This window comes from Thermobia domestica, chromosome 8, assembly GCF_964235325.1.
Source record: "Thermobia domestica chromosome 8, izTheDome1.hap1.1, whole genome shotgun sequence".
NCBI lineage: Eukaryota > Metazoa > Arthropoda > Insecta > Zygentoma > Lepismatidae > Thermobia > Thermobia domestica.
The window spans coordinates 52,764,033-52,778,201 of NC_137461.1; the positions used below are offsets into that span (position 1 = coordinate 52,764,033).

The 14,169-nt window shown below is 37.1% G+C and overlaps 1 protein-coding gene across 1 annotated transcript in view; it reads right to left on the reverse strand.

Annotated features, from left to right (window-relative positions):
* The window catches only part of LOC145692896 (leucine-rich repeat-containing protein 47-like), a 53,242-nt gene that overhangs the window by 29,147 nt on the left and 9,926 nt on the right, over positions 1-14,169 (reverse strand). Inside the window, exons 2-3 of the mRNA XM_081768450.1 lie at positions 8,756-8,961; positions 4,101-4,265 (exon numbers count right to left, since the gene is read on the reverse strand). Of these exons, the coding sequence (XP_081624576.1) occupies positions 4,101-4,265; positions 8,756-8,961 (371 nt within the window). The remainder of the gene's footprint in view (positions 1-4,100; positions 4,266-8,755; positions 8,962-14,169) is intronic.

The following is a 14,169-nucleotide window of genomic DNA, read 5'->3' on the forward strand; positions in this document are numbered from 1 at the left end:
AACCTGGTTTTAACCAGAAAAAAAAAAAAAAAAAACGAAAAATGCTTTAAATCGTGTGAACTTTATGATGACATTTCCACATATCAAACCATCTGCATTAGATTTATCTCCTTTTCACCTGTCCCATGTTCAATTCTCGGCCGAACCACAACCCTTCTTTCAAGTGGAAACCAAGTAGTGGTTCGAATGTCACTTTAAGCGAAAGTCTTCTTGATAATCTCGGTATTACATAAAGATGTTAAGCCTAAAGATTCAAAACGAAACCAAATTGTATATTTCTGCTTGCCTGAATGCCTGTTGTTTTATAAAGAAGCAAAGATTGCTTAAATATATTGATAGACATTGGCAGAATTTACTGACTGCATACGTAGCTTCCAAAATTGGCTTGGATTGGTCTTTTACTTAATGATATCTCCATACTACATTTGTAATGTAATACTTTAATTTTTCCGTACTGATTATGATACGTTGACTTTAAAATTTTACATGCAAAGTAATAACGGATTTGCTTTGCATTTAAAGTAATAACAGGATTTTCACAGTGGCTAAGGCGGGAATTTCCCGATTTAGAGGTAATTTTGCATAATGGTTTTACTTGTGCAACTGTTTATCTTTTTGTCATAAAATAACTCCTGATAATTATATTAACAAGCACGTAAACATCAGTACAACGTATTTTTTTTTTTTTTATCAGAAGTCCTTCATGAGTGAGTCGGCAGACTCATCGCATTTGTGATCAATTAGTCCCGGTTTCGAATCCAAATGGAGGACAATTTCTCTCACATGTATGGCAGGAAGCGGTTTGGATTCCGCTTAGGTTTATGTGACTCCTCCCAACATAGCCCCGTTGTTACATACTAGCATCAAGGCGAAACAAACTTATTTCTATTCGTATGTAATATAAATACATAGAACAAATTATTAAAAAAAAACTGGTTTAAACAAAAGAAACTGTTTAAACAAACAAACAAACAAACAAAAAAAAACAGGTTTAAACCCAAAAACCGGGTTTTTTGGTTTTTTCAATAAAAAACATGGCTTTTGCCAACCCTGCTACAGATAGAAGTAGAGAGTACTTGAGATATGATAAGTTAATTTCAGTGTACTACGTGGGTTCAACAGTAGAATTGACAGGTTAGCTCTGAACATATTCGACATAAATCAATGCAATGGAATTTCAATATAAAAACAATATGATCTTATCACTCCTGGCCCTACACAATTACACTGATAATTACGATTTAACCGGTTCCTTTATTCCAATTTAGTGTATTATTACTTACCGTAACTTATCATATTTATTACCATAATAATCTTCGTAAATTAGCTCAATTATTACGCACTGACCACGCAACCGTTCGTTGCTATAATTATGTAACTAGTCAAGCTTACACCACCATGTTTTCAATCTGAATTTTACAATATCAACCTGCGTCTTTCGTGCCAACAATTACAACCTATGGAACAATTTTTTCAACAATTAGTACTAATATTTGTCCTGAAACGAAGATAGGATGCTCCACTGAAACAACAGGATGTTGTTTTTAACCGAAGAAAATGACGTCACAGAGCTCACTAATATAATCAAAAAACTGGTTTTTCTACATTGCGGGTCTGTGAGCGATAGGTTCTCTTAATTCTCATGTCAAATCTATACATTATATAAACAAGTAAAAGTGACTCATTCATCAACGTCCAGTATTACTATTACTAGAAGCATGAATTCTGGACAGAATACTCCCTTTGTCGCTAAAGAAGGGAATTTTTTAGGTACATATCCTAAGGTGGGATAAAGAATGCTACAATTTTTTGGCAATTGTAGAGTATCCCAGGAATCTCCCAAGTTAAAAACATAAAAATCTTGATTAAGAATAACTGAATACGTGGCTTAGCGTTTCCGAAAATTTCATTCCGACGGAGAGAGAGGATTTATTTTGATTTCCGAATCTTTATTCGGAAAATGTCCAATGTGAAAATTCGCTTGAGTTGGATGTGGGGAATTCAGCATATAAACTTTTAATTAAAAGTAAGCGAACAAGAGCTTCCTCGTGCCTATGTGGGTAGCGTGCACGCCTTTAGCACGAGAGACCTGGGTTCGATTCCCATGTTAAGCTGATGGTTTACATCTTACATAGCCTCGTTGCTAACAGGGACGCTAAACTCATATCACATCAAAATCAAACTGTGAGCGAATATGTGCTTGAGCTCTTTCAAAAATTCCGCTTCTAAAGAGGGAAAGCGGCCGATTCCTACAATATTTAAATTTTCCATTTTATATTTGTTAAAGCTTTATTCTTCCTGTGCGATGAACGGGTTTCTGCTAGTACCATATATGAAAGACAAACAGAAATTAACGACTTAGGTAGTATGAAAAACAAAACCGATAAGGCTCATTATGAACGTGATTTAAATGCTCCGAAATTTTCCACAATGTAACTGTTTCTTTTATTCTCCACGGCATAAGAATATAGTGTTAAATATTATTTTTGTTTGGAAAATGCTGTAATCAATATCACAGTCTTTTGGGAGCCAAAATCATGACTACACCAAGAGCCTATATTCTAACTGCACTACTAGCTCTTTCGTGGCTAAGCAGTTAGCGTACGCGCCTTTGGTGTGGGAGATCCGGGTTCGATTCCTGACGGTCGTTCATGTGGTTTGAATTCCACGTTAATCAGTAGATCCAAGTTTCATAAAGCTTTGCTGCTAAACGGGACGTTAAACTCAAAACCAAATAAACTCTAACTTCACTACTTAAACGTTTTGCAAGGAGGTAACACCATACTTCTAATTAAATTACTAATTAACTGGAATTTTTAATTCTCCTTTTCAGCTCCAATGCTCTGTAAGACGGGGTTACTACTTAAAGTAGAATTCGAACCACAACTAGTTTCACCTGGAGCTTTTGGACTCCTATTGGGTTTCGAGCTCGGGATTACAGAGTTATGTATTTAGCAACATATTTGTTCACTGATGATTGGAAGTTCAATACATTGTATCCGTAGTCATCTAGTATAGCCTCTGTTGTTTTCTATTTTTCATCATCATCATCACAGGCATTCTCCCATTATTGGTAGGTCACTTGCTGCAACTGAAAAGATTCCATACTCCACGGACTTCCGCTAACCTCTTTGGCTTCACATACGAACATGTACTGAAATTTATCCGTTACATTCCCTTATATTTGATGGATTGCAACCCCAAACAATAAGGTTATTTCTGCAAGTAATAGGAAGACATATACCAGGTTTTATTAAATTCAGATAAATTTTACGAGTTACTGTGGAGCAGACGGACAAACCAGAAATGCCGATCGAGTCAAATGGTATAAGTTTCACTAATGCTCGCTTCAATTAAAGTGAATGGACACGATATTATCTACCACAATTACATGACCTAGCATCAAACCAGAGATCCTCGCACCAAAGGTGATCTCTCTATTACGGAGCCATTACGCTCCCTCATTTGCATTCGATGTACAATTTTAAATCACGGAAACGTTGTACTTTAAATCCTCCAGTGAAATTATGAAAACACTCTGACAGATTAATTAGGATTGGATATGAGTTTACTATTCCATTCAGCAGCGAGACTGTATCAGACATGAACCTATAGCTTTACGTGAGATCCAATCCACATGAGCTTCCGCCGGGAATCGAACCTGGATTTCCCACGCCAAAGGCGCGCATGCTATCTACATAGCCACAAGGGAGCTTTGATGGACTGAGTAATTTCACGTTGCCTACGTAAGTAATAAAGCGTGTACATAACACCCTGGACGAAATCCAGGAGCCAAATTTTACTGGTCTATATTTTTAACACGAAACGATCTTGAAATGAACGCTACGATCAGTGGACATCGAAGAAAGAAAGAAAGAGAGAGAAAAAAAAACATTTGATAGGCTTCGAAAAATTAGAGACGAGTGATAAACCAAATAAATGAAAAGATGCAAGAAAACTGTCGGAATAAAGATAAAGACCTCGGGGACCTTTCACACTGCAGATGAGAGCTCTGCATCACAGCCACCATATTCCTGGTGAACTTTGAGAAAAAAAAAGTACTTACTGCATTTAAATCTAGAAATAAAATTAAATCTTACCTGCAGCTGAATGAACTTCTTAAATGAAGCCTCCGTGAACTTGACGTTCCTTATAATGCAACAGGTGATGAAAGGTCGAACACTTTTCACGTCCTCTGTAATTACAACAGCTGGTGTCTCATCAGAGACATGAAGAACTTGCAGTTTGTGACACAGAGCGTCAACCTACAGACAAAAATGAGCAACTACGTACACTCATGTCCAAAATTATTGTCGCATGTTTATAAAAATGTTGTTATAGGAATATAATTTGATAACGAATTTGCTCGGTATTTTTTATAATGTTAGTATATGTATAATCGGCAAAGACATGTATGTGGCAAATTTCATGTTAAAAGAGCAGTAAATAAGAACAATAAAATGAAAATAAAACTTTCTTGTCCATTTAGCAACATTTTGTCTTACTCATTCTAATTTCTGTATTTGTAATTCTTTTCTCATAAAATTTACCACAAATATACATTTTCCGATTTTACACATAGTATCAGTGTTAAAAGTACCCTGCAAAATCATTATCAAATTATATTCTTACAAGAAGACAGTTATAAATATGCGACAATCATTTTGGACATGAGTGTACATACGTTATACTTAACACGTTAATACCATTAGCACCATCACTAATCCTTACCATTAGAGATTAAGTTCTTTCCAAAGATTGAAACTGAAAGAAAAATATCGAAGTCATTAAGTACATATACAAAAATGAATACGCATAACTATCTGATTTATATTAGTTTTGCTCTAATAATTCAAAATAGAAATAATACACAATCTCTGAGTAAAGCACATTTTTTTTTTTAATTAAAATATCGATATGCAACAGTTTCCCTAACTAACTGAGCCTTTGGCTTCATCAGATACATTACAACACGCAACATCAGGTTCGTCGAGACATTTATTGAAAAGTCAACATACAATAGGGTACACATACTACATGAAGTAAAATCGTAGACCGAAGAAAATGTCACTAAAGAGTTCTAAATATTAACAAAAAAAAATTGACCTTTCCCACGGCGCTGCCATACACGCACACGATGATAATCTGTTATACGGTAGAACTGAGATTCATCATCGAACACGATCCGTTGCACTATGCTTCTCAAGTGCGATACCACTCCACGCGGTCATTTATGCACTGGCGTCAATGGCAATCTACGCAAGGGACGATGCACCCACAATCCAGCTGATATCAGTGTTAAGACACGGTATGGGATGATACAAGGTGTTATATAGAGTACTACTTGTGTCCGGGTAACAGATACAGACGTCACAGGATTACTTAATGCTTCATGCAATATGAAACGGTACTCCCGTGTTGTGGTCTGTCGTAGTCGACCAGAAATCTTAATGTATCCACTGGCCCCAACATCGGGCCGCAATGACACTGAAATGTCCAACATGTCTGGCAATAGCACGAAATACTCAGGCTAACTCGTGCAATCCCACGATGCAGTCTCTTTCAAACACCGTCAAATGCTATCTAATGCACCGACGAGGTTTCTTGACCTTCCCGATTCACTCTTCCACACTTCATACCTGACTGAAAAGACCAGGGCTTAATTCCTTACTGCTGACATTACAGCCATCTGGTGAACATTCGCAATATTTTTGGTCTTCGAAACTCTCATCGTTTACACACCCTCTATTGCAATACATATCTACTGAATTACAGGTGAATTGGATGATTTCTTCTTGATGCGATGATCCTGACACCCTTCCCCTTAGAAGCGGAATTTCGAATACTCTGGGGCATGTAACCACCTATTTTCAGTAAGGAGTTTATATACCAGTTTTATCTCCCTAACACAAGAGGTTACTAAGATAATATATTCTTGGCGTACACGTTTACCGCCCCCCACTTTACAATATAGAAAATGAAATGAAATTGTCAGTTTTACGTCCCACGCCTACGCCGGTTAGGCCAAAGGAGACGACGATAATGAGAAATGAGTGAAATGGTGGAATGAAGAAAGTGGGAGGAAACGGGAGAACCCCGAGAAAACCCACGAACACGGTGTTTGTTTACTACAAAGTCCACACGGCGCGAGCTAGGATCGAACCAGGGACCCCAAGCATCAGAGGTGAACGCTCTACCACTGAACCACCGCGCCCCCCTTTTGCAATATAGATTGCCTCTTTTGTCTCTTAGGGTTAATAATACTTCTAAATAATGAGTCAGATATATATATATATATATATATATAATTTTAATTTTATACTCTTTGTGGATGTTGATAATACAAAAATTACTTACCAAGTATTACTGAGGTCTAAATCTGGCGTTTATGAGATAAATGGAAATTCAATAGTACAGATGTACACTACAAGGTACAATCGCCATGGAATGTGCATTGTTCATGCGTAAATTATCACACACACTACTGAACTTGTTGGCAGCAGAACCTACTATTAAACAAATACTTATTTCCGTTACTCCACACGCATTCTGGACTTTCCAGAGATACACCGTCAGAATTTTACTCAAAAACAATAATATTAAACTTTCGCACATTCTAAATCCTTAAAGCAAACTATCAACGCAGAATAGGTTACTATATTTGTAGCACTTATTCGTCTGCGTGGGTTAAAAGATGTTCTGCATTTGATTTCTTCCTACTTTATCGTCATCTTAATCCAAGATGGAAAGAGAAAAAAAATGGACAAAGTTGGTTATTAATTGATCTTACTGTAAAGCACGAACTGCTTCCATTTCCCTACATGTTTAGAACAAGTTCAGGGTAGTCCAAATGAAAAAAATCTCCTTCGTCCCGCGCTCTTGGGGATCAGAACTTCTATAGTGGTCACTCTCAACTGCCCCATGAATGACGTACGGGCAGACTTTTAAGATTACCAAAACCAGTACAGACATGTTAAGAAAGTAAGGAAGGGACGAAGTACGTTGATTCGGATTAGGAATTAGATTTTTGGGCTTTCGCCAACTATGGCCATGTTAGCCCTTCACGTATGAGAGATGACGTCTCCAATGTTTACCATGCTGTGGCTCGAGGTCGGATGTGCATTTCGTAGTACATGCGGACGTCCTTATGACTAGTTACGGAAGTTTAGCGAAGTAGAACACGCTTGATTTGCTCGAGACTGCTACATTTGGTATTTTCGACTGCTGTTAAAGCATGAGAAACGTAGGAAGAGTGCTGTGCTGTCGTGTAGGGTATATGCCGAGGGAGACTAAGCCATAAACCAATTATTCGTGATCCTCTTTAAACAACTACGGGAAACTAAAAGTGAGACCTCGACGTCGTACGAGAAACAAACAAGTGACTGCATAGTGGGTGAGGTTCATGCTCTAACTGCTATCGTGATAGTTGCCCACGGTAGCATATGTTCCATCGCAAGGGGTTCTAGAGATCGCTTATATTCTCCACCGTCACAACTTTAACCCGATCATGTGTCACTTCTCCAAAAGCTACATGGAAAGGATTATCATGCTCGTCAAACAATTTTGTGAATGAGCATTATGCCAGAATGTATCTTGTTTTCTGACAAACTAACATTTACTAATCATGGACAGGTGAGCCTCTGAAATATATTACTAATGTGTACCCAATCCTCACTGGCTAAATCAAGTGAAACGGCAGTGCCGCGAACTATAGCTGGCCAGTCCTTTCTTCCGATTTGATCCAACTATACTTTTTTTTTCTGTGAGGGTATGCTAAAGATATTGTGTACAAGGCCATACTAGTGACTCTCAATGATATGGAACACTGTATTACTGCTACCTGCTCCATTTCAACTGAAATGATACAACAAATACAACCATCTTTACACCCTAGGCTTTCGTGAGGCTAATAGGTATAATTTTTAAACGTAACTTATGAATGTGTGTGTTCTGAGTTGAGTTGATTTTGAATTTAACGTCCCGTTCAGCAGCGAGGCTATATAAGACGTGGACCTACTGATTAACGTGGAATCCGAACCACATGAGCTCCCGCCGGGAATCGAACCCTGGCCTCCCACGCCAAAGGCGCGTACGCTAACCGCTTAGCCACGGAGGAGCTCTAATGTGTGTGTTCTGTTGGGAAAATTAGAGCGTCACTTCGTGCTTATCTCTAGCATTCACTCTTGGTTTCTTCCGACGATACCCTGTGGTACATTTGAACCAGAAGCGTGCAATAAACACCACTGACATTCTCACCACTTATGCTTTCCCTTACATGATATTCCAAGCATTATCCTTTGGTGAATCACTCTGTACATATTCAACAATTTTTTTACAGTTTTTTATAGGCATCTAAATTTACTATAAACTTCAATACATGGAATCCTGTACATATTACAACACCGAAACTGATTTGGGAGTTGCCAACACTGATACCGAAATGGAGAACTTTCTAGGAGACTGTAAATAGTGTTTTCGTGTATATATATTTATTATTTTACTCCTTAAATCAGCTCCTAAATGCAGAGAATCAGAAAGAAACCTAGAGATCCTACGACTCTTTACGAGTAACATTAAGATATGTAATTACAAGAAGCAAATCGTGAAACAATCTGCCCTGACGAAGACGACATGACTACCAGAGTTTGAAATATTGGATAATTAAACCGTACTAAACAGGGCACAAATATTTTTATTATACTGGTTAGGAGTATCTGAAAAGAATTGTTCGAGACTATTACAAACACTGACTTACTTTGGCTGCTTCAGTAGCATTGCTCTCAGAATCCCCTCGTTTTCCTCTTTTACCCTTTTTTGATTTTCCATTGGATGTTGAACCATCTCCTCCTGAACCTCGAGGGCAGTTCTGACGTATATAATCTAGAATCTGTTTGGCATGACACTGATCAACCAACTTCATCAAACGTCTGTCTGAAAGCTTATTTCCTTTCAAATTTAAATCTGAAATATTAAGCACGTATATGTAATACTTTACATCAAAATAAGAGTACATCAATAAAGTATGTAAATAAATTACAGAAACACAATTTGATCAACAAAAATTGACACTACTTTCAATGTAAAACGGAAAAATACAAATACTCGATTTTTTCTTTTGCGGGGGAATTTTTGAGCTTTTTAAAAGGTAAATTTAATTAAAAAAATGGCAGTTTGCTCCATCTCTTTTCTCCACTATAATAATATTTAAACAATTTTAGGAATGATAAAAAATGCATCAAAAGATTGCGATCTTGACCAATAACACTGTGCAACACGGAATCTGTCCTTCAAATGAAAATACGATTTTCTTATGTATTTTTGCATGAGAAAGTCAAATCTGTAATTATTTTTTATGTATCACGTACCAATTTTGTGAAAAATTGAAGTTTGAAATTTTGTTTTATGAATAACTGTACTTTTACGGGTGGTGATGAAATATGATTAATGTTTGGTTTGGTTATAAAAATTTAGCGTACTTTTCAGCAGCGAGATTATATGAAAAGTGGGCCTACAGTTGAAGGTAGAATCCGAGCCACTATGTCATTCCATGTTCTCCTACTGGGAATCGAACCCGAGACCCCATGCACCGAAGGCGCGCGCTCTACCCATTAGACCACCGGGGAGGGCAGAAATGTGTTTAAGATAAAAATTGTTGCATTTGTAATATACCTTACACTATACGCTCATTTAAACATCATCCAAGCGACAATTCTTCTTCTTTGCAGAAGAAATACGCTGCTTAAAGAGAGGATCTTCTCATCCCTCCAATTTTCTCGTACTGCGTAGGAGTCTTTTTCTGTGTTATACGAGGAAACACTTGTTTCTCATATTTCTCCTCACTCTTTATCTTCATTTCAGGTAGTAGCCCATTAAGATTTAGTGATAAGCGAGTTTAGATTTATGTTGCCAAACTATGCTACCGTATGGTCTAGCATTTAAGTAATTTTTGGTTCGATTGTATTATTTGCTGACTGGTGTTTCATTAGGAGAGGTCATATTTGCCGCATTGTATCATTTTTGATAGTGTATGCTGTGCACCTGCGTTTCAAAAAAAGTGCTTAATAAACGTTTAGCTATGTGCAGTGAAGTGCAATGTGTTGTGCGTGTAAAAATAAACCTGACTTATTTTGCTAGGTGTGTGATGAACTTACATCTAATACTCATAAAGCAGCCTTACACCTTTAGTTAAAAAAGGCTTATTAACTGTACTTTGGCTGTAGGATTGGAAACATTTATGAGACTTGGACCCTAAACATATATTGCACTATGTGTTCCAGGAATTTGAGATACTGGCTACAAGGAAAACGCAATTCTGTGAAATTTGCTATTCTTATGATTTGGCGCGAACAAATATATCAAGTAACTGACTGTTACCTTTGCTTAACAGATGTAAAGGTTTTTACCTCTAAATCTGAACATCAGATTCAGTACCAAAATATAAAGTCAGCTATTTGACCAGTTCCTCAGAGTAAATATCTTCCAGTACTTAAAGCTCCAGAACGTTATACTATTGATTCAGAAAAAAGATACACCAGACGTTTCAAGGAACAGGAAAGATATAGACTTTCAGCCATCTACATCCCAGTCAACGTCACCCCATTTGATCACACAAGAAGAGCTTGATGATCTTATACGAGACTTTAATCTTCCTAAAATAAAATCGGAATTGTTGTGCTCCAAGCTTCAAGGTTGGAATCTCTTAGCTCAACATGTTAAAGTAAGTTTGTTTAGAAAACGACAAAGTCATATTGAGGATTATTTTGTTGAAAATGGAGGCATTGCTTATTGCATCGATGCAGATGTCTTATTTCAGTCTTTGGGACATGAACATAATCCCACCGAATGGCGCTTGTTTACTGACAGCTTTAAAGTAAGTCTGAAGGCAGTGCTTCTCCATATTGGAAATTTTCACCCATCCGTTCCTGTAGCATATGCGGTTCGTACATAAGAGACGTATGAAGTATGAGTGCGATATTGGACTTCACTGAATATAAAAAAATCAAACGGCATATGTGTGGGGACTTTTGGCTTCAAAGACAAGATTGCATTCCTAACAGCAAGAACATATCTCGTAAACCAATTGTGAACCTTCAAGATGTATTTTTGCCACCATTCTATATGAAGCTTGGGTTGATGAAGATTTTTGTTAAAGAACTAGACAGAGAAAAGAAGAAATTCCAAAACTTAAGTGAGACAAAACTTAAGGAGTATTTATTGGTCCACAGACTAAACCAGTCATGCAGGATGAAGACTTTGAAACTAAACTCTCTGAAATTGAAAAATTAGCTGGTTGTCATTTAAATAGGTATGTTCAGATTTTCTTGGAAATGTAAAGGCTGAAAATTATGAAGCTATTGTTACTGACATGATGCGCAGTTTTCAACTCATGGGATGCAACATGTCATTAAAATTACACTTTTTGCACTCAGATCTTGATCTTTTCCCTCGAAACCTCGCGCAGTAAGTGATGAATACGGAGAATGGTTTCATCAGGATATTGCCATATTTTAAAAGCGTTACAGGGAAAAATGGGCTGAAAGTATGCTGGCTGAGTACTGCTAGTCTATAATCAGAAAAACTCCAGATGTCTACAAGCGTAAACTACCAAAAAATATCTTAAAAGGGTAAATCAACAAAATTTAATATTAGTATAATACGTCTTCCTAGCCTACATTAGATAGTAAATATATGTAAATATGTACATTTCGTATAATGTGTTCTGGTCTGCCCAACAAAAACGTGACGTGATGGAACATTTTGGTTTCCACCCATGAATTCAGCACCTGTCATTTAGTTAAAATCACATAATTTCATTTGAAGAACAGAAAAAAAGTTTAAATTTGTTGCACAGTGTAATTAGTTTTTGGATCAGGGCCCACAAAATTTTTGAAACGGCCCTTAAATCGAATTTTCGTATTTCTTACGAATAAACACATCATACTGACGTAAGTTTTCCACTACTAAGCTACAGTGGTCCCTTCTATTGATTGCATCTACATTTAATGTACTATTAACTTACTGTTTCGGTGCTCCTTGATTACCTTCCTCAGCAAATCTAGGCAACTCCAAACATCTCACTTCTTAGAGATTTACCTTACCTAATACCATTTGCATGCCACGACTATGTATCTTGCTTGCATTAGAATTCTTTTCTTTTGAAGGTCCATTCCTGGACCTTATACAGAATATTCTTATGAAGACCTGTAATTCTGCACTCTTTGTAAAAATCTGTTACTTCTAATAAGCACTTTGCTACGATGCTGTTATGATCTTAAATCTACGATTAAAATTTAATTGTAAATTGTACGTTAAACTCCAATAATTTTTCGATTTCTTTAATTTGTTGAGGAGTTTACAAAACATTGAATTGCACGTAGTTTGCCCGGGTTTGGTGAGGAAGGTGTCAGGAAACACCAAAACAGTGCGCTAAATATCTGACGCAATACATTAAACGTTTGTAATTATTACAAATATGTGTCAATTCCTATCTAAATAATCGTCTCAATGATTTAAATTTTAGTATTATGCTAGATTTACAATCTACTGATTGGAAGTTAACAAATAGATTTTACAGTTCTTGAAACAGAACATCTAAGCCATGTAGGTATGTTACTAATAGAAATTATAGGATACATATTCAGTATTAACAATGAACTCACCTTTGTACCGTGGGGTATTTTCTTGTCTAAGAAAAGAAACAAAAGAAAACCTCTACACGAAAGTGAGTTCATTATTATGTAGAAGTATTATTTGAACTTAGAAGTACTGTAAACGTAGGTAGTTTCTTTGCCCACAACTCTGAATTTAGGCAATCTAAAACCAAAACACAAGAGCTAATAACTTTCAGGCACTGATAAGTTGATTAGGCATCCAAAACACCACGAATGTAACTATCATTACTCAAGGTAAAAATTTCTATATCTGAGTCGAGATTTCCAAAGGCAAAATTTCCGTAACAAACCAATGTTATGACTGACTGACTGGAGTTTACCATCAGCACCGAGGTTATTTGAAACGCGACCTACTTCTTAATGTAGGATCCGAGGGAAACACCCACGAGCATAATCGAAGATAGAACCACGAGCAGGACCAAGGCTCAGGAGCGGATCCGGGGGGGATCGGGGCGATTGCCCCCCCCCAGAAGAGGAAACTTTCTTTATATATATATATATATATATATATATATATATATATAAAACCCATCCCAAAGTTTGGAGTCCTTAAAAGTAGCAGTATGACAACCCACCGCCCCCCCCCCCCCAGAAGTTGGTCCTGGATCCGCCCCTGCCAAGGCTATGAAGTTGTGGAAGTGTCCTGTCATAAATCTACTTTAGTCAAGCTTTATATGTTCCAATTTTATAACTCAAGTGCATGAAAGGGGTGAAAATGAAATGAAATCTTTTTAAGTTTTACGTTTCATGGTTATGCTGGTTAGGCTAAAGGAGACGGTGATAATGAGTAATGAATGAAATGGTGGAATGAAGAAAATGGGAGGAAACGGGAGAACCCAAGCACACGGTGTTTGTCCACCACAAAGTTCACTTGGCGGGGGCTGGGATCGAACCCGGGACCCCAAGCAACAGAGGTGAATGCTCTACCACTGAGCCACCGCGACCCCCAAATGCATGAATGTATTTAAACAAAAAGTGAATACACGTAATTGGAACCTTTTATCTGGCCTCCGTACGAAACCCCAGCTTACTTCCAGAGCAACACAAAACTAACAGCATACTACTGAAGGAATCTTTGCATTAAGTTTCGAAGACGAATATCCAGTGTATCACACAAGAAGCATTAAAAGTAAAAACATCACATTGAACCAAAACTAACTTAACCAGATGGCCACGAATATAAGAACACAGCATTTGACCCAGAATGTAGGCGTAGTAACTAACCTGCATAATGCCCTAATATTTTCCATATTGGAATAATTTAGCATGATAATTTGGTTATAGTTTGTGAACTGCTTCGTAAATATTTTAATATTCACTTTCCCAAATCTTAGCTGCAAGCGTGAATTCTTCTAAGTACCTTAAAATCTGCATTTCGGTAACCGTACATTGAAGGGAAGGATCCACGCACAGTTCGAAGTTTGGTGTTTGAAATACTGAGTCAATGTTTTGTCATTTAATGCAAGTTACGTTCAAGATCAAAACGATGTCTTTGATG